Source organism: Mizuhopecten yessoensis, unplaced genomic scaffold, assembly GCF_002113885.1.
Source record: "Mizuhopecten yessoensis strain PY_sf001 unplaced genomic scaffold, ASM211388v2 scaffold11069, whole genome shotgun sequence".
Lineage (NCBI taxonomy): Eukaryota > Metazoa > Mollusca > Bivalvia > Pectinida > Pectinidae > Mizuhopecten > Mizuhopecten yessoensis.
This window is the reverse complement of record NW_018408864.1, coordinates 607,871-633,965: the sequence shown is the minus strand read 5'-3', so window position 1 is coordinate 633,965 and position 26,095 is coordinate 607,871. Positions and strand designations below refer to the sequence as shown.

Below are 26,095 nucleotides of genomic sequence, written 5' to 3'. Positions count from 1 at the left end.
TCGTAATGACACCATAGTATCGCTGTGAGACCCCCTTGTGCTGCCATGGGTCAGCAATCAGTGGTGGTCGTAATGACACCGTAGTATCGCTGTGAGACCCCCTTGTGCTGCCAAGGGTCAACAGTCAGTGGTGCTCGTAATGACACCGTAGTATCGCTGTGAGACCCCCTTGTGCTGCCATGGGTCAACAGTCAGTGGTGCTCGTAATGACACCGTAGTATTGCTGTGAGACCCCCTTGTGCTGCCATGGGTCAGCATGACTCCTGAACACTACAATCACCCCCATGTGGTCATGTATAGTGGTGTACAGATAATCGGAAACATCGATTAAATCGATTTCGAAAAGGGTCCGATCCAAAGGATATTGTCATTTTACATCTTGAAATGGTTGGGACCTTGAGAGAAATTGAGATTGTACTTCATTTATTTTAAATAATAATGAGACTGCCATATGTTTAAATCTTCAAATTAGGAGATATTTCAATCTTTATTTGATATCAACATGAGGTTGTGGTGTGAATTAAATGGTTGTCTTTGAGATAACAAATTCATGCTTTCAATGTAACCAGGTGTACGTTGTGTTCAGTTGCTGTACATTAATTACGTACCAATTAAGACAGATATAATCTGCCATGCCTGCTATGCCATTTACCTGAATGAGTAATTCTGCTTGACATTGTAAAAACTTTTGTTGATATATAGCTCTGTGCCATTCAAAACATCAGGTTATTAAAAAATCTCGGCACAATATATATATTTCCTTTTAGGAACAGTTTTAATTTGAAGATACACGAACATGAAAAGGTATAGGTGAAATTGAACTCTGTTGGTCAAGAAAAATAAGTAACTAAATGGAGGTGAATGCCGAAAACAATTTGTACACTTTTGTAAGACTAGTGTCATATGGTGTATTAAAGGCTTATCCCAGTCTAAAGTTGAATAATAATAATAATTGGAGGTTCTTATATACCGCTTTATCACAACCTAGTTCATAGGTCGTCTCAAAGCGGTTCACAAATTATTGTCAGTGGTTATAGGGCCTTTGCAACCAGCAAGTACGTTTCTCAACTCCCTAGGGAGCATACAGCCGGGGCTGCCATTTCGGCGCTAACAGCTAGCATTCAACAATTCTAGCACTGCCCAACCACATACTTATTTACAGCTGAGTAGACTGGAACAAGCGGAGTAAAGTATCTTCGAGCAAGATACAACACATTGAAGTATGAATCCTTTAAAAGTTTTTCAATTTTGTCCAATTTATATTATACATTTGTGATCAATTAATTGTCAACCAGAAGGTATTGATTTGGATACATGTGCACTTAAGTATATTATTATATTACAGGCAATATCGAAATTAAAAAATGTTGAATGGGTTTGATCTAAAAATGATGGATGTTCTATATCTGCCCATCTTTATTTGAGTATTACAATAAAATATGGTAAATGTCAGCTTTGATATGCGGAAGTGTATGTAAGGTCGATCTTCACATCAAACAGTTGCAGCCATGCATCCGAAACTAATTACTTCATGACAAAGCTCTATTATGAGGGCAGACACATTATTGCTGTGTTTCTAGGTTTTTGTCCAAATATTTGTAAAGTTAATTAAGTCTTTTCAGTTAGAAAACCATAAAATGAAATTTGTGAATTTATAAAATTATACTTTGGTGATTGAAATATAAAAAAAAATGTTGAGATATGTTTTTGTTCTATTCCCCAAAAATTAATGTTTATTGGCCTATTTTTTTTGCTTTACATTGGTTAAGGCCACAGCTTCATGTATATATCTGTGAGAAATGTGTGGTATATCTATGTAAACGTGATCCTGTTGGAAATATGTGTTCGATGCCAGGTATGCTAGCAGCTGACCTAGTTATTCCTGTGATTGGTATGTGGTTACTCTTCCATGACCAAGGTTTGTGTACACCTGTCCATCAATTACCTGCTTACTCATTGTGTAAACATCAGTCCATTCATAATTAGCTGAGACATGCATGTGTATATATTGCTAGTGTGTATTTATGACCTATATGTATAAATATTTTTATAAAATATCAATGAACAACACCTGTTTATGTACAAGTGCAAAGTAAATATGTATATAAATACATGTTTAAAAGGATAGTGTACACGTTACAGACATATATGCATGTATATATATTTTATATACACTTGAATCATTGATCGAGTTCATCACATCATCAATTTGTTGAGGTGGAGAAATAGGCCATGATTCAGTCAAGGGTTTGATAAATAACTTAACTTTTAAGGTAGAAATACTTGGTGCTCATTTATTAATAATATAGCTTTATATCCTTCCAAATTTGTATTAGCTTAGCTGAATGAAAGATTGGGTGGGTTTGGGAGGGGAGTCGAAATCTAGAAGCCATATCCTGCATTCTGAGCATATTTCCCAGTATACAAAATTTTGCAGGAGAAAAATATTGTTTAGAAAGTGGAACTCTGACAAGTGTTCCTTTTCATTTTATTTTTTTCTTCAGCTTTTTATTAATTTGTGGAATATATAGCTACTTGAGTTTTTTTGGCACTGATTGGTTCACCCGCTGTCTCTCATCATTCCTTTATTGTCTTTTCTTCTGATCTGCCTTATGGTCTGTTCATGTAAACATTATTTTCTGACAGCACATTGTTGTGGATGTCGGGCAACTGGAAGTTTGAATATCAAGTTTGTACCATTGGTGATGCCAATGGACTTTTCTTCCTACCTTTCTAGTTCCTACGTATACACTGTGATAGAACAGGACATCACAATTTATTGCAAGAATACTTCAATTTTTTTTTCCAGCTTGATGGGTCATTCAGCCCGCTGTGGTAAAAAATAATCTGGAGCTCTGTTTGGGTACTTGAATTGGTTGCATTAGTAGGTAGGGACGAAATCAAAATTTTACCAGCCATTGACAATGTTTCACAAATGTACATTAATACATTACCATAGATAGAAGTTGATTTGAAGAACAAAGTTGGCTATATTGTATTTAAGTTATATCTTTGAAGGATTTATTTTTATGCCCACCCCCACTTCAACAAAGTCAAGAGTATATAGTATTCACTTCGTGTGTGTGTCTGTCTTGAGGTCTGTGCTGACCTCTTTCCAGATCATATCTCAGCCACTGTTTGATGAATGGGCATCAAACTTTGTATATACCGGTAGGTATATCATGGGAAGGTGTTGTGTTGCATCCTAAAACCATAAAATACTGGAGGGATCTTTCTCAAATTTCACTTGAGGGTTCCCCAATGCCCCTAGTTATGCGTATCAATTTCAGGAATAATCGGAAAACCAAGATGGCTGACAGATGACCCTTTTTTTAATTTTGAGAGTTGAAGTTTTCAGTGCTAATTCTCTGAAACCTTTTGAGGGATCTTTCTCAAATAAAGATTCCCAATCAGTAACAAGAATGCATCTGTCATTGACAGCACTTCTAAGTTGATATACAATATTCCCATTTAGGATTATCAACATGGGACTAGGTTATAGTACCTGTCAGGAAAATGAAGAGTTAAGAAGATAAAAGATCATCTTTTGTAGATCTGACAAAGATCCTGTACATGCCATGATGGGCGTCAAGGTCCTTCGTGGATCTCTTGTTTTTAAAATACTTTGTATGCACTTTAATTTCTCTCATGGGGCTTAACAAGTGTATACTGTCCCTGTCAGTACTCTCATAAATACTGTGTTAGTGAATTGAAATGTGTATTGTTATGAAAGCTAGTGCTGACATAGAAATACATCACAGTAAAGAAGATGAGGATCTGACCTATAGGAGTATATCTATTACAGTATTAACCTTTGTGACATGTTCAGCCACACCCTGCCATTAACTTATGGAGTGTTTCCATAAACTAAAGGCCCAGTCCCATTGCCAATGACGCATAAATCACGCATAAAATTGGTTTGTGCGTGATTGTTCGTGGAGAAATTGGTCATTTTCTGGGGTTGTGCATGGTCAGAATCACCGATGAATCGCGTATAAACTGCGCATGTATCACTTACAATCACTGACAAAGAACGAACATTCCACGCACAACAGCGCACAAGCCCAAACCCGATACAATTTCTGACGTTCAATCGACGCATGTATAGCACAAAACTGAAGAAATTGGCCGAAATGGCTGCTTTTTATACAGGAAAATTCCATGCGTGATTTGTAAGTGATTCATAAGTGATGCATGCGTGTTCATGCGTAGTTTATAAGTTTTTCATATGTTATTTGAGCGTGTTTCTTGCGTTAATAATTTTGGTAAGTGATTGCAAGTGGAACATACGTGGATTGTGCGTGTTTTTTAAGTGATATGTGCGTGTTCTGTCAGTGTTCCGTCAGTGTTTGTGCGTCAGGAACTGGCTCCTAGCACGCACATCACTGACGACTCACGCACAAAGAAAATTTTATGCGCAATTCATGAGTAATTCGTGCGCAAGTGCAGTGGGATTGGGCCTTTAAATACAAATAACAATTAATATAGAAAACCGTAAGAATATATATATAGTGTCAGGAATACAAATCATACATTGTGCTAGTTAATAAAGGTTACTAACACTGCAAGATTGAGGAGCAGTTTTGTTGTATTTTCTATGTCAGCATGACCTGCTAGGTGGCCATCATCACAACCATCAATCATTTATCCTAAATCATATATTTGAAATATTAATAATGGTTTAGCTAAAGTTGATGCCTAAATAAATTAGGGTTCCAAATCAAAATTAGAGGTGAAATTTTAGTTGTCTTGAACTTTTAAACAAAATAGATTACAATTGAGTCAAGAAATAGAGCAATTTATTTGTTTCATTAGTGAAAACTAACTACGTTGTATAATGAAATGTGACATTTGAAAATATTGCTGGTATTTCTCCCAATATTTATCTAGGACGGCCTGAAGTTGTTTGGTCTTAAGTGGTCAAGACAAATGAGTCCATTAAAGTGTTTAAACACGCCACACCTTCAGGATAAAAGTTTAGCACAAGCTATCACTGCCAGTACAAAGACCAGGACATGAAAACGAACGCTGGCATAGCAGTATGGAGAGTCCCAAATCTTAAGGAAACGCATGCTCTTGTTTTCCATCAATTATTCATTTATCAATCCAAGAGATGCAATGCTGGTGTAGGATTGAAATGTAATCAGGCTTGTACAACAATGACAGATTGTCTCACCAAAATAATGTCAGATTTTATACCAATACAGGGGGTGGAGGCTTTGGATTAATAAAACCAGAATTGAATTCCATACACTCTCCCATTGATATTGAAAAAAAAATGAAAATTATGCAAGATTAGTTTTAAATGATAATGGAAACATCATTTTCATCTGCTTCATGACTTAAAAAATGAATATGTTATTTTTCGGCCATAGAACTTTTTAAGGATAAGCTCTAGTTTAAGAACAAGTGTCTAATTAGTGGTGTTTTGCAGAAAGTAAATAGGACAATTAGAAAATGACAGATGGGTATAGAGTTGTCTAAACCAGGCACCTACATATGTATACAATCATCTAAAGAACTAGTGACACTTACAGATTTGTTTGTACAAGAAAGTGTGCTGTGGTTGTATTGCACATGTGTACAGTAGAGCCTCTGTAATCTAGACAACTTCCCTTCCAGCTGTAGTTGCAGGTTTGTTAAACGACTTGGTTTTCATAGAAGAAGGCAGTAAATCATTAGCTGGATAAGATGTGGTTATAAGATTAACTCTCCTGTCTTTATTTCAGAACTTAGTAAATTTGAAAGTAAAAATGACAATTCGTTATTACAGATGCTCATCGAGCCCTGGAGCTCCTTGAAGATTACCACACTCGACTTACCAAGCCCCAGGACAAGCAGCTCAAAATGGCCATCGAACGTGTCATCCGAATCTTCAAAAGTCGACTCTTCCAGGCCCTTTTAGGTAAGTGTTATTTTAAAGATTGTGGTTCAGGCTTCTAAATTATTTATGTTTTGTTGTATTTATAAAAGTTTTCATAGATACCACCAATCAATGGTGATACACTCCTACATAGGTAAGACCTATTTTGAGGTAAAATTCCTTGAGATTTTTTCTCACCCCAAAATCTGGCAAGTATGCTTATGCACCCACTGGTTTCATTATAAGATTTATTTTTGTATTTTTGTTCATTTCTGATCGAAAGTGGTGATAATTAAATGTCTCTTGGGACCAAATATTGTAAGGCAGGGAATACACTGAATTTCCGACACTACTGAAATAAATTGCATAATTGTATAAGAAAAATATCACATGTTCATGCACTTTTTTTCTAAACAGAAACTGAAATATAAATTTGTATTGGTGACAAATGCATGCATCAACTCAGTAAAAACATTACTTTTCTGTGCTTAGATATCAACATAATTTGCAAAAATAATAGGGTACTAAATACATTTTCTGTGCTTAAATATCAATGTTATTTGCAAAAATAATAGGGTACTACTAGACAAAAAGACTGGTAATCTGCAGCATTTGGCTACAGGTACTAGTTTGTTTTGTCCAGTGGTTGGATGGTGTAATAGTAATTTGTACTGTACTGAGGTAATTTCTTACATTATTTATTACAATATTACAATATTGTGACTGACAGATTTGCCTATAGTGATTATAAGGCCCTGGCATCTATATAATTAACATTGTCCTTATTACAAAACACTAGGCCAGTTCTTGTATATGAATGAGTCTGGTAAATTGGAATTGTATTAATGGCAATGGGTATGAAACAAGCACCTGTTCAGAGTTTTGTAGAGTACATTTAGCATCCCTTATGTTGGCCCCTGGTCCATTATTTCTGAATGATCCGTTTAAACAATAACGGAAAATCAATTGAACATGCTGTTGCTATTTATACTTCATGCATATCAAGATATTGATGAAAGAAGCCTAGTTGAACAAACATATTTTTGAAATTTTAAAGATAATATAGATATATGGGAGGAGCGATGTTAACTTGATTACCGTCTGCTGACAGGTCCTGCCTGAGGGTGCTTATGTTATGTGCCCGTAAGAGCTGTAAATGATGATTGCTTTTCACGTACACATACTAAGTTAACCTTGATAATGTCTCTCTTCTCTTGTTTTGTACTTTAACCTTAATGACGGACGTGTCTCTGATAACATTGGTACGTTCAGCGTGCCGCTATGATGTCACTGTTGTAGTGGCAGGATGTTGACAGGTATTGCATCTTACCTGTATTGTTAGTGTCAACAATTATCTTAAAAGTGTCCGGAAAAAGTGTGTCACCAAATTTTCTCTGTTGGCACCTGTGTGTCTGATAGATTCTGACAGGCTGGGGGTGTATTTAACCTAGATCTAGTGTTAAGTGGTCCTAATAATGGTCTCCCTTTTATGTTGGTTGTGACACCTAAAATCCTCAGTCGAGTACTCATGCCTAACAGGGTGTCAATTGGCCCTGCTAGTTGTCTCCCCTGAATAGAGGTATTGGTACCTGCATGTCTAGGACTTACACTAAATGTTTTTTGATACAGTACATGTATCATTGGCTATCTGTTACCCATTCCCAGATTTTCATGTGATATTTTCTATCCTCTTTGTCGTGCACATTTTGAGGTGTTGTATTTTTTTGAACTATTTTTGTATGTTCTTTTATTTTCTTACTATATTTTTAGGTGTAGTCAAACATTGTTGTCGAATTGGCATGCATTCTCCCTTTTCCTTCCAAAAGTACTTTTGTTTTGTCACTTCTATGTTTGTCTCTTGAAGTATTAATTGTTTCCATCTACTTTCTCCCGGTTTGTCTCAAAAGGTGTAATTGACTTGAAGTACCTTCTTCATCTCTTGAAGTGTTGTTGGCATGTAGTATCTCCCTCTGTGTTCTGAAGTGTTGGTGACATGTAGTATCTCCCTCTATCTCCTGAAGTGTTGTTAACATTTAGTATCTCCCTCTGTGTCCTGAAGTGTTTTTGACATTTAGTACCTCCCTCTGTCTCCTGAAGTGTTTTTGACATGTAGTATCTCCCTCTGTCTCCTTAAGTGTTGTTGACATGTAGTATCTCCCTCTGTCTCCTGAAGTGTTGTTAACATTTAGTATCTCCCTCTGTCTCCTGAAGTGTTATCGGCATGTAGTATCTCCCTCTGTCTCCTGAAGTGTTGTTGACATGTATTATCTATCTCCCTCTGTCTCCTGAAGGGTTGTTGACATGTAGACTCTCCCTCTGTCGCCGGAAGGGTTGTTAACATTTAGTATCTCCCTCTGTCTCCTGCAGTGTTGTTGACATTTAGGATCTACCTCTGTCTCTTGAAGTGTTGTTGACATGTAGTATCTCACTCTGTGTTCTGAAGTATTGTTGACATGTAGTATCTCCCTCTATCTCCTGAAGTGTTGTTAACATTTAGTATCTCCCTCTGTGTCCTGAAGTGTGTTGTTGACATTTAGTATCTCCCTCTGTCTCCTGAAGTGTTGTTGCCATGTAGTATCTCCCTTTGTCTCCTGAAGTGTTGTTGACATTTAGTATCTCCCTCTGTGTCCTGAAGTGTTGTTGACATTTAGAATCTCCCTCTGTCTCCTGAATTGTTGTTGGCATGTAGTATTTCCCTCTGTGTCCTGGAGTGTTGTTGACATTTAGAATCTCCCTCTGTCTCCTGAGCTGTTGTTGGCATGTAGTATTTCCCTCTGTCTCCTGAATTGTTGTTGGCATGTAGTATCTCCCTCTGTCTCCTGAAGTGTTGTTGACATTTAGTATCTCATTCTGTCTCCTGAAGTGTTGTTGGCATGTAGTATCTCCCTATGTCTCCTGAAGTGTTGTTGACATTTAGTATCTCCATCTGTCTCCTGAAGTGTTGTTGGCATGTAGTATCTCCTTCTGTCTGCTGAAGTGTTGTTGGCATTTAGTATCTCCCTCTGTCTCCTGAAGTGTTGTTGACATGTAGTATCTCCCTCTGTGTTCTGAAGTGTTGTTGACATTTAGTATCTCCCTCTGTCTCTTGAAGTGTTGTTGACATGTAGTATCTCCCTCTGTGTCCTGAAGTGTTGTTGGCATGTAGTATCTCCTTCTGTCTCTTGAAGTGTTGTTGGCATGTAGTATCTCCTTCTGTCTCCTGAAGTGTTGTTGGCATGTAGTATTTCCCTCTGTGTCCTGAAGTTTTGTTGGCATGTAGTATTTCCTTCTGTCTCCTGAAGTGTTGTTGACATGTAGTATCTCCCTCTGTCTCCTGAAGTGTTGTTGCCATGTAGTATCTCCCTATGTCTCCTGAAGTGTTGTTGACATGTAGTATCTTCCTATGTCTCCTGAAGTGTTGTTGACATGTAGTATCTCCCTCTGTCTCTTGAAGTGTTGTTGACATGTAGTATCTTCCTATGTCTCCTGACGTGTTGTTGACATGTAGTATCTTTCTATGTCTCCTGAAGTGTTGTTGCCATGTAGTATCTCCCTCTGTCTCTTGAAGTGTTGTTGGCATGTAGTACCTCCCTTTGTCTCCTGAAGTGTTGTTGACAATTAGGTTGTCCCTCTGTCTCTTGAAGTGTTGTTTTCATGTAGTACCTCCCTCTGTCTCCTGAAGTGGTGTTGACATTTAGTATCTCCTTCTGTCTCCTGAAGTGTTGTTGACATTTAGTATCTCCCTCTGTCTCTTGAAGTGTTGTTTTCATGTAGTATCTCCCTCTGTCTCCTGAAGTGTTGTTGACATTTAGTATCTCCTTCTGTCTCCTGAAGTGTTGTTGGCATGTAGTATCTCCCTATGTCTCCTGAAGTGTTGTTGACATTTAGTATCTCCCTCTGTCTCCTGACGTGTTGTTGACATGTAGTACCTCCCTCTGTTCCTATGTCTCCTGAAGTGTTGTTGACATGTAGTATCTCCTTCTGTCTCCTGAAGTGTTGTTGGCATGTAGTACCTCCCTCTGTGTCCTGAAGTGTTGTTGGCATTTAGTATCTCCCTCTGTCTCCTGAAGTGTTTTTGCCATGTAGTATCTCCCTTTGTCTCCTGAAGTGTTGTTGACATTTAGTATCTCATTCTGTCTCCTGAAGTGTTGTTGGCATGTAGTACCTCCCTCTGTGTCCTGAAGTGTTGTTGGCATTTAGTATCTCCCTCTGTGTCCTGAAGTGTTGTTAGCATGTAGTATCTCCCTCTGTGTTCTGAAGTGTTGTTGACATGTAGTATCTCCCTCCGTGTCCTGAAGTGTTGTTGACATTTAGTATCTCCATCTCCCTATGTCTCCTGAAGTGTTGTTGACATGGAGTATCTTCCTATGTCTCCTGAAGTGTTGTTGACATGTAGTATCTTCCTATGTCTCCTGAAGTGTTGTTGACATGTAGTATCTTCCTATGTCTCCTGAAGTGTTGTTGACATGTAGTATCTTCCTATGTCTCCTGAAGTGTTGTTGACATGTAGTATCTTCCTATGTCTCCTGAAGTGTTGTTGACATGTAGTATCTTCCTATGTCTCCTGAAGTGTTGTTGACATGTAGTATCTTCCTATGTCTCCTGAAGTGTTGTTGACATGTAGTATCTCCTTCTGTCTCCTGAAGTGTTGTTGGCATGTAGTATTTCCCTCTGTGTCCTGAAGTGTTGTTGACATTTGGTATCTCCCTCTGTCTCCTGAAGTGTTGTTGCCATACATGTAGTATCTCCCTCTGTGTTCTGGAGTGTTGTTGACATGTAGTATCTCCCTCTGTGTCCTGAAGTGTTGTTAGCATGTAGTATCTCCCTCTGTGTTCTGAAGTGTTGTTGACATTTAGTATCTCCCTCTGTCTCCTGACGTGTTGTTGACATGTAGTACCTCCCTCTGTTCCTATGTCTCCTGAAGTGTTGTTGACATGTAGTATCTCCTTCTGTCTCCTGAAGTGTTGTTGGCATGTAGTACCTCCCTCTGTGTCCTGAAGTGTTGTTGACATGTAGTATCTCCTTCTGTCTCCTGAAGTGTTGTTGACATGTAGTATCTCCTTCTGTCTCCTGAAGTGTTGTTGGCATGTAGTATCTCCTTCTGTCTCCTGAAGTGTTGTTGGCATGTAGTACCTCCCTCTGTGTCCTGAAGTGTTGTTGGCATTTAGTATCTCCCTCTGTGTCCTGAAGTGTTGTTAGCATGTAGTATCTCCCTCTGTGTTCTGAAGTGTTGTTGACATTTAGTATCTCCCTCTGTCTCCTGAAGTGTTTTTGCCATGTAGTATCTCCCTTTGTCTCCTGAAGTGTTGTTGACATTTAGTATCTCATTCTGTCTCCTGAAGTGTTGTTGGCATGTAGTACCTCCCTCTGTGTCCTGAAGTGTTGTTGGCATTTAGTATCTCCCTCTGTCTCCTGAAGTGTTGTTTGCATGTAGTATCTCCCTCTGTGTCCTGAAGTCTTGTTGACATTTAGTATCTCCCTCTGTCTCCTGACGTGTTGTTGACATGTAGTACCTCCCTCTGTTCCTATGTCTCCTGAAGTGTTGTTGACATGTAGTATCTCCTTCTGTCTCCTGAAGTGTTGTTGACATGTAGTATCTCCTTCTGTCTCCTGAAGTGTTGTTGGCATGTAGTATTTCCCTCTGTGTCCTGAAGCGTTGTTGACATTTAGTATCTCCCTCTGTCTCCTGAAGTGTTGTTGACATGTAGTATCTCCCTCTGTCTCCTGAAGTTTAATTGACACTTACCTTCTCTGAATTGTTGTTATAAAGTATAGTTCTGCCCTCTTTCTGTTGAACTATAAAAAATGTCCTGTAATCCTCCCAGTCTGTCAGCATGATACATGCTGAATACTTGTTGTGCAATGGAAAGCATAGGCGATCATTAAACTGTGACATATATGGCACTGTTTGTGACGATTCATTAACACCAACGTTTATCTGTGCACTTTGTGATGCGCTGCAAGGAACCTGTACTTTAAGAAAGGTAACAATTACTTTTGTCCTCTTCCCCTAATCATTGCTAATGGCAGTATGCATTAATCCCCCCATGAAGTCCCTTCATGCTAATCCTTCGACATGTTGTATGCAACATGTAGCGCCTACTGTTACATATAAAGGAAAGGTGTTTCATATCATGAATCGATTGAACAAAATTTGAATTGGTTATTTTAAAATCAAACTCCAGCCTTCTGATTTTTATTTGTTGGATAGAATGTGTTTTGCTGTTTTGTTTGAGAGTTGTGATAAATGGGCGTTTGAATAATTGATGGAGGAGGAAAGGCAGCCACAGATCAAATTAAGGGAAACATGCATGTCTCGCACAGCTTGTGTGTCAAAGGGTTGCATGTCTTGGAGGGTATTATGTCAACAGGAAGCTTGTATTGCCTTTTAAAGATTCTGTGTTAACATCAGGATAGGTTCTGAGAGCGGAGCGTTTATCTGTCATTAACTCAAAGTAATGCTTACTATTGTCTTAAAGGGCCTACATCAATGTTTGAAAAGTATTTTAAGCACTGTTTATCTTTACATTTATCTGTGTTTAAAAATCATTTCAAGCTTATGGTGGATCTAAATTACTTGTCATTAGAAATATATATTAAGAGAGTACTTGAAGTGTTTACATAAGCCTGGCTGCTGTGGTATCGCTGTCAAGAGGATGTTGGTTATGTGTACTTGTACAATGTATTTCTGTGATAAGTTTGTCAATAAAATACTTGTTATACAAATGTAAGAATTTTGTTGTAGCTCTTTCAGAAGAATGCTTGTCATGTAAGGCTTAAGTCTTGTAAGGTATTTATATGGTATCTAGATCTCAATCAATAAAATGCTTGTTTATTACTTGTTAGGTAATATGGTATCTAGATCTCTTCAAGAAAATGCTTGTTGTTTATTAGTTGTAAGGTACTATGGTATCTAGATCTCTGTCAAGAAAATGCTTATTGTGTATGACTTGTAGTTTTGGTGTCCAAAAGAATGATATGTCTTCAGGTCCTGTTTTAAGGAATCCCTGTTTCTGTCAACAGAATGCTTGTCTGATATTATTTTTGGTGTACCTGCATGTCTGTGATAGGCATAGATTGTCACATGATTAAAGAGTTTCCATGTCGTGAGTAAGTTTGATGAAAGAACATTGCTTCAATTTGTGTCCCATACATAATGATGCTTTAACCTCCGTTTTTCCCCTTGACAACATATATCCATTATATGCCATATATAGACAGAGCCTCAGAATCTGCTCCCCTTCTGTTGGGACATGCTTAGCTTGGCTGGTTGTCAACAGGATGTTGTATAATGATTACCTGGGTATGGAGGGTTTTGTTGGCTTTTGTTACTGCACTGTGGATTTCGTGTCTGCAGCACATTGTGCATACCTTCACTTGTCAGGTTTGAGTATGTTAGTACAGGATTAATTTCGTGGTCAAATATTAGAAATTATTGTGGGTAAAAGTAAATGTAACTGCTGTCTTGCTTTGATATGGGAGTGCTATTACCTGAAAATTGTAATCTTCTCATAGTCCTGCAATCTTTTTCATAAGAAAATGGAAACAAAAGCTAGCTGGCTAACCCTGTTCCTTGTTATCTGAAGAAGAATGTCATTTGAAAAATATTGTTTCCCGTCACCACGTAATTCATTGTGCGATGCAACACTTGAGCCAACAAGTACCATCAATTTGTATCTGTAGTTAGCAGCACAAGAGAGCAGTTTTATGTCTGCAACAACTCCGTTATACTAGCTATTGACAAGTGTTATAGCAGTGATGAGGTTTTCTGTAAATACGATTTTCAATTTAAATAGAATTCTGTAACAAGCCATTTCCTACTGTTGTATTGATGGTGATGAGGCCTAGGTTTTGACTGCTAGTATATGGCCATCTATTTCAAACCACTGGTTTTTACTGACCTCTAAATAGCTGAATAGTGTGTGAGCTTTTGACATTACAACCGGCAGACTGATTAAAAAACCCTTTGGTTTTCAGGATATCTGAAGCAGGCTTTTAATCTGGTTTTATATATAAATTTATGTATTTGGCTGCAATTTGTCATCACAGAATTAAATTTATTATGAATTGTACAGGATTTTATCTCCAATATTCAAAAAATCTACATTTATGACCAACTTAAATTGTAAGTCTCAGATTAGTTTCTGAGGTTTGGGAAAAAACTGAAAAGAATGCTGCAAAATGCGATGGAATAGGGTGACAATTTAAAAGATAGGCATATATAAATCAGATGACACACATTTCCCCAACATCCTTGTTGGTTAGATTCACACCTGGTTTATAATTAACTGAAGTATTCCAACATTTGAATTGGAAGAGTTCGAATGTGTCATGGGTGAATTAGTTGTGATGCTACATGTGTGTACCTTTATATTGTGACATGTTTATGTTTTACTAGATAATGCTTATTTAATTTTTTAAAGGCAGATCACAATATGTTTTTTGTAAGGTAGCATATAATCTGAAACACAGATTATACTCATTACGATTAAATTATTCTAGATTTGTGTAACAGCTTAGACAGTACGTCTATATATATACGTATCACTGTAACAGATCAGTACGTCTATATATATACGTATCACTGTAACAGATTGGGGTGGTTGAGTGCCAGACTGTGTAGTATTTGGACATTGTGGTCATACTTCTCGTTTGATTGAGATTCCAAGGATGTATTTTATAAGGACCAGCTCCCTAGCACTCTGTTATATGTATTTGTCTTACGTTGGATAGTCAGGCCATTCGCCTACTACTAAGTAGAATGCTTCCTGCCTTCCATAGATACCATTAACCAGAATTGACCTCTGGATTTGTATTCAATTTGAATCCTCTGCACTGTGTTTATACCTACACACTGAAGGAGGATCTAACCACACAGCCAGTAAGTCGTCTCCACTGTAGTGGTGAGCCATTATGACTGAAATCTATGCGAGGGTGAGGTGTGAAGGTGTGACCGCAGCTACTGGAAGATTATCGTTTAAGCAGTACTCACAGCAGGGGACCTTCTGAAATATTAATATTATTACACCTCAAGTGAAAATCCTGTAGTCTGATTGGTCAAAGCATATTGTTCATTTGCCACTGTCACTTTTATTTAAACATTTAGTCAACAATGCTTAACACCCTAGCAACAGTTGGCAGTGCAAATAAGAGGCAGGTTTTCATTGTTGTGGTAATCTTTATTGATTTTGGAGAATTATCAATTAAGTAATAATTTTGAAAAGGTTTTAAAATTTTGGACTAGAAATATTCCTAATCATTATCCAGAATGACCAAACTAGACAAGGTCTCTTTAATCCCAAGGTTTTACATCTTTTTAACAGCTACCTTATAAGGTCACATGACAAGTGTCCACACAAATACATAGGTCACATAATATTATGACTTATCCAAGTCAAATAAAAATGCAAGGATTGTTTAATATATTCAATGTAAAGATTTACCCAAACGTTTGTAGATTCCTAGAAAAGCTTGACAAAGTATTAACTTAATCTCTGTACAAGGTTATGCTCCTTCTCTATGTAACTATGCTATAGTCAATTATCATTATTTGCAGAAAATGTTGTAATATTGTGCTAATCATCACACGCCATATATCAAATGTACTATATGTATGTGACCTCTTGTTACACACTTAAGTGTGTCGGAGTGAGTGAATAAAACTCGAAACTTGAAAACATAAAGACATTGTCCAAAAACAGCTTGGGTCACATCACGGCAACAATGTCCACACAACTGCTCAAATGTAAGGTCACATCACGCACCAGTGTCCACACAACTGCTCAAATGTAAGGTCACATCACGGCACCAATGTCCACACAACTGCTCAAATGTAAGGTCACATCAGGGCACCAATGTCCACACATCTGCTCAAATGTAAGGTCACATCAGGGCACCAATGTCCACACAACTGCTCAAATGTAAGGTCTCATCACAGCACCAGTGTCCACACAAATATAAGGTCACATCAGGGCACCAGTGTCCACAGAACTGCTCAAATGTAAGGTCACATCACAGCACCAGTGTCCACACAACTGCTTAAATGTAAGGTCAAATCAAGGCAACAATGTCCACACAACTGCTCAAATGGTAAGTCACATCAGGGCACCAATGTCCACACAACTGCTCAAATGTCAAGTCACATCAGGGCACCAATGTCCACACAACTGCTCAAATATAAGGTCACATCACGGCACCAGTGTCCACACAACTGCTCAAATGGTAAGTCACATCAGGGCACCAATGTCCACACAACTGCTCAAATGTAAGGTCACATCACGGCACCAGTGTCCACACAACTGCTCAAATGTAAGGCCACATCAGGGCACCAGTGTCCACAGAACTGCTCAAATATAAGGTCACATCAGGGCACCAGTGTCCACACAACTGCTCAAATATAAGGTCACATTAGGGCACCAGTGTCCACACAACTGCTCAAATGTAAGGTCACATCACAGCACCAGTGTCCACACAACTGCTCAAATGTAAGGTCACAATTGATAACAGTGTCCACACAAATGTAAGGTCACAATTGATAACAGTGTCCACACAAATGTAAGGTCACAATTGATAACAGTGTCCACACAAATGTAAGGTCACAATTGATAACAGTGTCCACACAAATGTAAGGTCACAATTGATAACAGTGTCCACACAAATGTAAGGTCACAATTGATAACAGTGTCCACACAAATGTAAGGTCACAATTGATAACAGTGTCCACACAAATGTAAGGTCACAATTGATAACAGTGTCCACACAAATGTAAGGTCACAATTGATAACAGTGTCCACACAAATGTAAGGTCACAATTGATAACAGTGTCCACACAAATGTAAGGTCACAATTGATAACAGTGTCCACACAAATGTAAGGTCACAATTGATAACAGTGTCCACNTTCAACAGCCTATTTCATATGACAACAGTGTCCACACAACAGCCTATTCCATATGACAACAGTGTCCACACAACAGCCTATTTCATAGGACAACAGTGTCCACACAACAGCCTATTTCATATAACAACAGTGTCCACACATCAGCCTATTTCATATGACAACAGTGTCCACATAACAGCCTATTTCATATGACAACAGTGTCCACCCAACAGCCTATTTCATATGACAACAGTGTCCACCCAACAGCCTATTTCATATGACAACAGTGTCCTCACAACAGCCTATTTCATATGACAACAGTGTCCCCACAACAGCATATTTCATATGACAACAGTGTCCACACAACAGCCTATTTCATATGACAACAGTGTCCACCTACACTCAATAACTAAAGTCACATGGAAATTGTTTACGCAGAGAAAAGTTCCAGTTGACAAGAAAGGTTCTTGTCATATTTTACGAAAGTTTCTGTGACATCTCTTTGCAGGTATTTATATTATTTAAAAAAGTTTTAGTTCTAAGCCATATGTCATAGGATGAGGAGACAAATTTAAAAACTAATTGTTACTGTTGAATTGGCATATAAACACTACTTCTAAATATAAATAGAGATATTAAAGTTGAAGATGTGGGAAGAAAATACTGATTTGAAATACTGAAGTTTATTTGGAAAAGTAGGACAGGGAAGCCTCAGTCACACATTCAGGATTTCTACTGCCGTTTGTGATAGGACCACTCCCGATTAAAATTTGTTCTGGAAGCGTACCAATTTTAGCCGTTTCCAGCCAAATTCGTCCCGATTCTCCTGTTCTCAATCCGAATCTGATCCGATTCGTAACTTCCGCATGGTAAAAAACGACCGAATCTGTCCTGACAGCGTCCCGATCCTCCCGAACGCAATCCGACAGAGATCATACAGTGACCGGACAGTGAACCGACGCATTCGGCAAGATCTGGACGCAATCTGGACTTAATCGGCTAGAAATGGCAATGAACAATTTCTCCAAATCTTGCCCGTTCATCACGCCAGCGCCCCGATCCACACGACACCGTCAAGACACCGTCCAGACGACACAGGATATTGTTACGATTTTGATCCGATACAGCAGAATCTGTCACGACATAGTCACGTATGTAATCCGACTAGACAAAATCGGCTGAGTTTCCCGAATGTTACGGGACGCGCCTAACTGTGGGGAGTGCTTGGCCAACCTCTCCGGACCATCCCGATCTGTAGGACTCTGTTACGAACGTTTACGACTGCGTTCAGACAATGATTGGACATTCCAGATCATTAAGGATAGTAATCCGACTTTTCCGCTTTTCATGTCGTAACGCTGTCTGATCTCAAACGGGAGCCATAATCGGCACTGTGTGAACGCCGCATAATATAGTGTAGTAAAACACTGTCTGGATTAATACTCATGCCAAGCTAAGCTTGGACGATTGTTGAACTCTATAGCCCCTTCAGTACCAGCTGTATACAGTATTCCCATGACAGCCTATTGTAAGCCTCCTGCCAGGCTTTCCTTCACCATCATTAAACTAACTGTTCAACAGTAACCATAGATAATTTTCTTTGATTGTTATGAAGTATTGCAGTGAAAATTTCTGTCCCGTCATTGAGCTGGTAACATTGATCACACTTTGTATTAATAAGTGTCTCGATGTCAGAACGATTGCTACAAATTAACAGTGGGAGAGTACAGAAAGTCTGTTATTGGATTTTATGGAGAAGTTACCTTGTATGTATTGACCACTAAAAAAGAGCTTTGTTTGATCATTGCATGACTAGCCAGCAATAAAGGCTTATATGGAGATGTTCTGTGATCCAGGAAAGCATTCATCCATGGCAGGCAGCATTTGTTGGAGAAATTCCTGCAGGGATATTGCAAATTGTGTAGTTTGTCCCGGTGTTTTTATGGCTGGGTATCACACAACACTATAGAGGAAGGCTGTCACAGGTTGTGTGCTTTATGTTGTCCCCCGCAGGTTCAGGGGAAGAATAAGACTGCTGTACCCAACTGCATGTTATTGTAAGAAGCGACTTAATTGTAGCCCCCTGTAGTATCGGGGCTTGTCTTTTATTGAGTGACTTAGCAAAGCTTTGTGCAGTTTACAGCTGAACTATTAGATGGATATCAATGAATCTTTGCAAATATCTTGCCTGTTTTATCCATTTGCACAAGTGAAAGGACAATGTTGTTTTACCCCATTTCTAAAGAGCTTTGTACATCCTTGTAATGATCTGTTCTTTGGTAGGAACAATTTTGTACAGACTACCTTTAAAAGTACAGCACTGATGTATGTTTTTAAGCGCATTTTGCACACATGTTACTCTTCACATGAGTGTCCATGTATGACTAACATGTTGTTTCCATTGATATTGATGGAGTTAATGCCCCTGGTATAAATAACCTAACAAAGTCCTGTAAAGTGCTATTCCAACAGTGTAAGATGGATTTCCATGACGCTTTGCTGACATCTTTCGTGTCGCATGAACCTGTACATGTGTACCGACCATGTTGTTTCAATCCCTTTCAAAGAATTATGGTAATTGAGAATGCACATCCTTCTTCATATTTGTTTTGTGTCATTTACGTTTCTGCTATCCTAATTGATATGAAATAATTAATGCATTAATACTTTCCAATTATCTTTTCAAACTTCTAATTTTAGAGAAGAAAACAGCATTACAAAGGATAATTTTAGCATAGGGGTCATACAGAGGGTATTATTAAGCCTTAAGATACAGTTATTGTTGTAGGTAATAACCAGCCAATGTCTTCAACAAATTAAAAGTTCCAGTAAAGGTGCCTTATACTTTGAAAATCAAACCAGATTAGTTAAAGCTTGATCTATTCATAGAAAATACTTCTCTTGCAGTTAAAAATTCTTGCAAAATAACCACGTAAACTTAAATAAACCCATAGCCCATGATTACCCTATCTGGTCTATGTATGGAGGTGTTTGGTTTCTGAGAGCAGACAGGGTTATGTCAGTAGGAAGGTATCTTTGCCACCATGTTTATAGTTCGGCCTGCTTGTGAAGCCAGGGGTTGGCCGTGTGTACAGTTGGAACACAGATCGTATCTATTGATCATCCAAGCCTAAGTCTGAAAAATGTGAAAATAATAACAGTTTTTATATACTCTATGTAATTTAGAAAAATAAATGGCTGAAAATATATTGGATAAGTTGATTATATGGCCATCTGGGTCTTTAGTGCTCTTGATTGTAATATTGGTTTCATGAAGAATACATCAGTTTGCGAGACCCTGATGTACTCCCACGAGTTCAAGCTTGGTGCTGATACTGATAGAGCTGAGGATCCTACTTGATAGGTTTGTCATATTGTAAATTACATCACCTCAAACACCCATCCCTTACTCTTCAAGACATAGCTGCTTGTCCAAGATAGATATTTAATCAGTTTTATGACAATCCGTTATCCTGATGGAATGCTTTTTATCAAATAACTAACTCTTTATGGAAATATTGTTGATGTAATCTTCTTCTATGTGAGCTATTATCTTTGTGGTTACTTTTGTCAGGTCGCTAAATCTTCAATACAATCATAGTTTTCCGTGGAATAATTTATTTACATTTAGTTACGTTGCAGAAACAATTTTGTCGTCTATGGTTGTATTATGAACAGTTATGGACTTTGAGGTTTTGGTTGCATGGAATTAAAAATGGCTATGTACAATAATTTCTGAGCTATGCAATTTACCAATGGTTTGTTGTGGCCCAATAATTATTTTTATCACTTTTTAAAATGCAAGCACATAAAAGACTCGGAGAAATATTATAAAGGGTCATTGTTTGTCTTGTTGGTATGATAGTATCCTCCCATGCATGCTGGAATCAATATTTAGCCTCTGTAGGAAGTATTTTGATGGCCGTCAACTTTCATCTGGTTTCAATGCCAAATCGTTGTTTGAAGAATATTTTTATTTTTTTCTGTGTTTAGATTTATCAGGATATGCCATTGGGTCGTTTTCATCTCTTGAAGAGAACAATAATTGTACACGTCAAGAAAATGGTCCTGCTGGAAGTTATATGTGAGGTTGTTTTATTGAAGTTACTACAACTGTGAGTTGGGTATAACAGTGTTAGCAAGGGAGATTATAAATTTTGGTTTTAATATCAAATGTAGAAATCAGGATAAATGTTTGATTTGTCGCAATAATAACTCTCAAGAGCTAATGTTCCTTGTTACCTGTATGCGACGTTAAATAAAGTTTATAGCTAGTGAGATCATACTTTTGATTCTGTGATCAGAATGGAGAAATATTTAGTTGAATTATAGTTGTAACTAGTGAGATTAAACGTTCAATATTGCGATCAATATGGGGAAATGTTTAGGCGACTATCATTGCTATTGAGACAATGTTTGATTTTGTAATAATTTTAGGGAAATATTTATTTGATTATCGTAGCTAGTGAAATTACGTTTGATATTGCGATCAAAACGGGTAATTGTGTAGGTGACTATCATTGCTAGTGAAATTCAAAGTTGTGTTTTTTGATTTAAAGTGGTTTGATATTGGGAATCTAAATACTTTCCATACCCTGTTAGTATGATCACCTGACTAAATGGTAAACTTAATTGCTGTATATTTTTTTTTTCTTTTTCTTTTCCAAACTCTGTATCAGATTCTGACTCACTGAGAAAGGCAAAGATCTATCCACCTATTTTATCATAGTAAACAACCCAGATTGGCAATCTCCGTACTTAGCACTGTTTATCCCTTGCTTGTAATTATCCCTGGCAACATCAATACATTGTCCTAGGCCTAGTGGTATCTCTGCCATCTCACCTGGACTAAAGCACCAATAAGAAAATGTGCTTTTCCTGTGGCACTCCCCGAAACCCAACACTGACGATGATCGTCCATCTCCAAATGTGGTGTCCTCTGACAATTGCTTTGTTTATATATATGTGTGTATTGGTCTTGACTTGACCTTTCAGTGAGATATCTATCTATTAGCTTGTTGTACTGGTCCATTCTTCTTACAATGTCGTTTTGCTTGTGCTACTGGTCCTGTTTCAGTTCTAGCTAGGCCTTGTTGTACTGGTCCTGGTTTAGTTCTAGCTAGGCCTTGTTGTACTGGTACTGTTTCAGTTCTAGCTAGGCCTTGTTGTACTAGTCCTGTTTCAGTTCTAGCTAGACCTTGTTGTACTGGTCCTGTTTGAGTTCTAGCTAGACCTTGTCCTGTTTGAGTTCTAGCTAGGCCTTGTTGTACTAGTCCTGTTTGAGTTCTAGCTAGGCCTTGTTGTACTGGTCCTGTTTAAGTTCTAGCTAGGCCTTGTTGTACTGGTCCTGTTTCAGTTCTAGCTAGACCTTGTTGTAATGGTCCTGTTTCAGTTCTAGCTAGATCTTGTTGTAATGGTCCTGTTTGAGTTCTAGCTAGGCCTTTTACTGGTCCTGTTTGAGTTCTAGCTAGGGCTTGTTATACTAGTCCTGTTTGAGTTCTAGCTAGGCCTTGTTGTACTGGTCCTGTTTGAGTTCTAGCTAGGCCTTGTGGTACTAGTCCTGATTGAGTTCTAGCTAGGCCTTGTTATACTAGTCCTGTTTCAGTTCTATCTAGGCCTTGTTGTACTAGTCCTGATTGAGTTCTAGCTAGGGCTTGTTATACTAGTCCTGATTGAGTTCTAGCTAGCTAGGCCTTGTTATACTAGTCCTGTTTTAGTTCTATCTAGGCCTTGTTGTACTTGTCCTGATTGAGTTCTAGCTAGCTCGGCCTTGTTATACTAGTCCTGTTTCAGTGCTATCTAGGCCTTGTTGTACTAGTCCTGATTGAGTTCTAGCTAGGCCTTGGTATACTAGTCCTGTTTCAGTTCGATCTAGGCCTTGTTGTACTAGTCCTGATTGAGTTCTAGCTAGCTAGGCCTTGTTATACTAGTCCTGTTTCAGTTCTAGCTAGGCCTTGTTGTACTGGTCCTGATTGAGTTCTAGCTAGCTAGGCCTTGTTATACTAGTCCTGTTTCATTTCTAGCTAGGCCTTGTTGTACTGGTCCTGTTTCAGTTCTATCTAGGCCTTGTTGTACTAGTCCTGTTCGAGTTCTAGCTAGGCCCTGTTGTACTGGTCCTGTTTCAGTTCTAGCTAGGCCTTGTTGTACTGGTCCTGTTTCAGTTCTATCTAGGCCTTGTTGTACTAGTCCTGTTTGAGTTCTAGCTAGGCCCTGTTGTACTGGTCCTGTTTCAGTTCTAGCTAGGCCTTGTGGTACTAGTCCTGTTTCAGTTCTAGCTAGACCTTGTTGTACTAGTCTTGTTTCAGTTCTAGCTAGACCTTGTTGTACTGGTCCTGTTTGAGTTTTAGCTAGGCCTTGTTGTACTAGTCCTGATTGAGTTCTAGCTAGGCCTTGTTGTACTGGTCCTGCTTCACTTCTAGCTAGGCCTTGTTACACTGGTCCTGTTTGAGTTCTAGCTAGACCTTGTTGTACTGGTCCTGTTTGAGTTCTAGCTAGACCTTGTCCTGTTTGAGTTCTAGCTAGGCCTTGTTGTACTAGTCCTGTTTGAGTTCTAGCTATGCCTTGTTGTACTAGTCCTGTTTGAGTTCTAGCTAGACCTTGTTGTACTGATCCTGTTTCAGTTCTAGCTAGGCCTTGTTGTACTAGTCCTGTTTGATTTCTAACTAGGCCTTGTTGTACTGGTCCTGTTTCAGTTCTAGCTAGGCCTTGTGGTACTAGTCCTGTTTCAGTTCTAGCTAGACCTTGTTGTACTAGTCCTGTTTTAGTTCTAGCTAGACCTTGTTGTACTGGTCCTGTTTGAGTTCTAGCTAGGCCTTGTTGTACTAGTCCTGTTTGAGTTCTAGCTAGGCCTTGTTGTACTAGTCCTGTTTGAGTTTAGCTAGACCTTGTTGTACTGATCCTGTTTCAGTTCTAGCTAGGCCTTGTTGTACTGGTCCTGTTTGAGTTCTAGCTAGACCTTGTTGTACTGGTACTGTTTGAGTTCTAGCTAGACCTTGTTGTACTAGTCCTGTTTGAGTTTAGCTAGACCTTGTTGTACTAATCCTGTTTCAGTTCTAGCTTGGCCTTGTTGTACTGGTCCTGTTTGAGTTCTAGCTAGACCTTGTTTTACTAGTCCTGTTTGAGTTTAGCTAGACCTTGTTGTTCTAATCCTGTTTCAGTTCTAGCTTGGCCTTGTTGTACTGGTCCTGTTTCAGTTCTAGCTAGGCCTTGTTTGTTGGCTTGTTATATAGGGGTACTGTTTAATATTTCAGTGTTTTGTTTGGCAATTTATGCAAAGGATAATATTGTTGTCAAATTTGAAGTTTGGAAAACTTCTGCCTTTTGACTGTTTAAAGTAGTTACCGTATTTGCTGTTATAAGTGCCCGGGCGCAGGATTAATGGCCCGGCCTGGCACTTACAGGATCCTGGGAACTTAATGGGCTCTAATAGAAGGGGAAGGGCACTTACAGGGAGATCCTGTGTTGTATGTATAATAACTATTGACTACTATATTGATGTTAAGAGTTCTGAAATGAAACTAAGTTGATCATAAATTTTGAGCAGAAGTTTTAATGACCTTTAACTTTAGTTGACATTTCCACAGTTAAGCGAGGTGGACATAGTTTTGTCTTGTATTGACCTGATACTAGTTTGTAATTGTGGTTCAAACATAGATTGACGTTGTGTTGGCATGTATCTAGCTTTTACATTTTTGACCTTTTTGAAACCATTTTTTTTTTTTTTAATGGCTAGTGGTATTATCATTTACTATTGTGACTTATGGAAGTGTAAATTGACTTTGTTTTAATTGTTAGTATTAATTTTGCACAAGTTTGACATTTTGGAAGCCTAGATTGACATTATGTCCAGTTTGTGCTGACCTTGCACAGGTTTCATCACCTAGGAACCAAAACATGTATTGCTAAGCCATGACACTGATACACTGAAAGGGCCAGACTCATGAACTGAAATTTGTTATTCATCTGTTTTATTGTAAAACATGGGTCAATATTTATCCTGACTGAGTAAATAGATTCAAACATCATTGGATTCTGAAGCTTAGTAAATTAATCAGTTGCCTATGTATATAACGGACTATATAGTCTAACTTTGACGTGGAAGTACATTCATTAAATGATTGGTATATTGAATCAGTCGATAGATTTGTTGCTGTGGAAATGTCTCTTAAACAAATTACCAAGATTGACCATGACAAGTATATATGCGTACAAACTATGACCGAGAAAAGCCAGTAAAAACATAGTTTGGATTGCCACATTGGCCAATACAGTGTATATGTATAGCCTTGTATGGGCCTCATGGGCCTGTATTGATTGAACTCGCCCAATTTAGCCTAGGACGGGATCAGATCCTACTCCACAGCGGCTGGATACAGATCTGTTGACATCACTCATACAGATAGGATACAGTCACTTGGGTTTACAAGCTTTCACTTACAAATTACTAGTCAATAACTCCTAGTGGCTGAAGAACATCTCTTAAACCATTCACCCTAACAGTACTTACGGAAATGTATTTCGGATGTAAATAGAGCAGTCAGTTTATTTGCTTTTGAAAAGTAAAGAGTTTGATTGTAAAGTTTTTGTTGATAATAATTTGTCATAAAAGCATTGATGCTCCTGATCAGCGTCAGTAAAAGAACCTGAACAGACAAACTGTATCTTCATTATGTTGATCAGCCCAGATGGGTAGCTTTTTAAATTGCTTTTCGTAACTGACAGAATTTATAACAAATTTACTTTAATTTGAAATTTGAAATTTGAAATTTGTCACCTTTTTCAAAACTGTAGTGACCTATTGCTATCCGTCTTAGTCCGTCGTCGTGCATCATCCGTAAACATTTTACATTTTCAACTTAAGCTGTAATACTGTCAAAGGGAATTCATTGATACTTTATGGGAATGTTACTGACTACTCCCTGACAAAGTGTTGTTATTTTTCGGGTCGATCAGAAATCCAATATGGCCGCCACGGCTGCCATTTTGAAAAACTATTTCAAACTTAAAGTCAAGTTCTACTGGGCCGATTTAACTGAAACTTGGTAGGAACTAACGTCTCATGGTCCTGACAAAGCGTTGTTATTTTTCGGGTCGATTAGAAATCTAATATGGTCGCTACGGCCGCCATTTTGAAAAACTTTTTCAAACTTAAAGTCAAGTTCTACTGGGCCCATTTAACTGAAACTTGGTAGGAACTTAATTTAATGTTATACTTAACCATTTTTTACTCAATTTTGGTAGGGATGATTGACATCATTATCTCCACTTCATATTTCAACAACAAAAATTAATACTGTAGGACCCAGGTGACCGTTAAGGCCCATGGGCCTCTTGTTTTTGTTTTAGTGTCTGTGAACCTTGTGACAATTCAATCCT

At 38.2% G+C, this 26,095-nt stretch overlaps 1 protein-coding gene across 4 annotated transcripts in view; it reads left to right on the top strand.

Moving 5' to 3' along the window:
* LOC110465311 (disks large homolog 1-like) overlaps positions 1 to 26,095 on the top strand; it is a 243,433-nt gene that overhangs the window by 5,172 nt on the left and 212,166 nt on the right. For all 4 annotated transcript variants that reach the window (XM_021521034.1, XM_021521036.1, XM_021521035.1 and 1 more), the window contains exon 2: positions 5,774 to 5,905. In XM_021521034.1, coding sequence (XP_021376709.1) covers positions 5,774 to 5,905 — 132 coding nt within the window. The remainder of the gene's footprint in view (positions 1 to 5,773; positions 5,906 to 26,095) is intronic.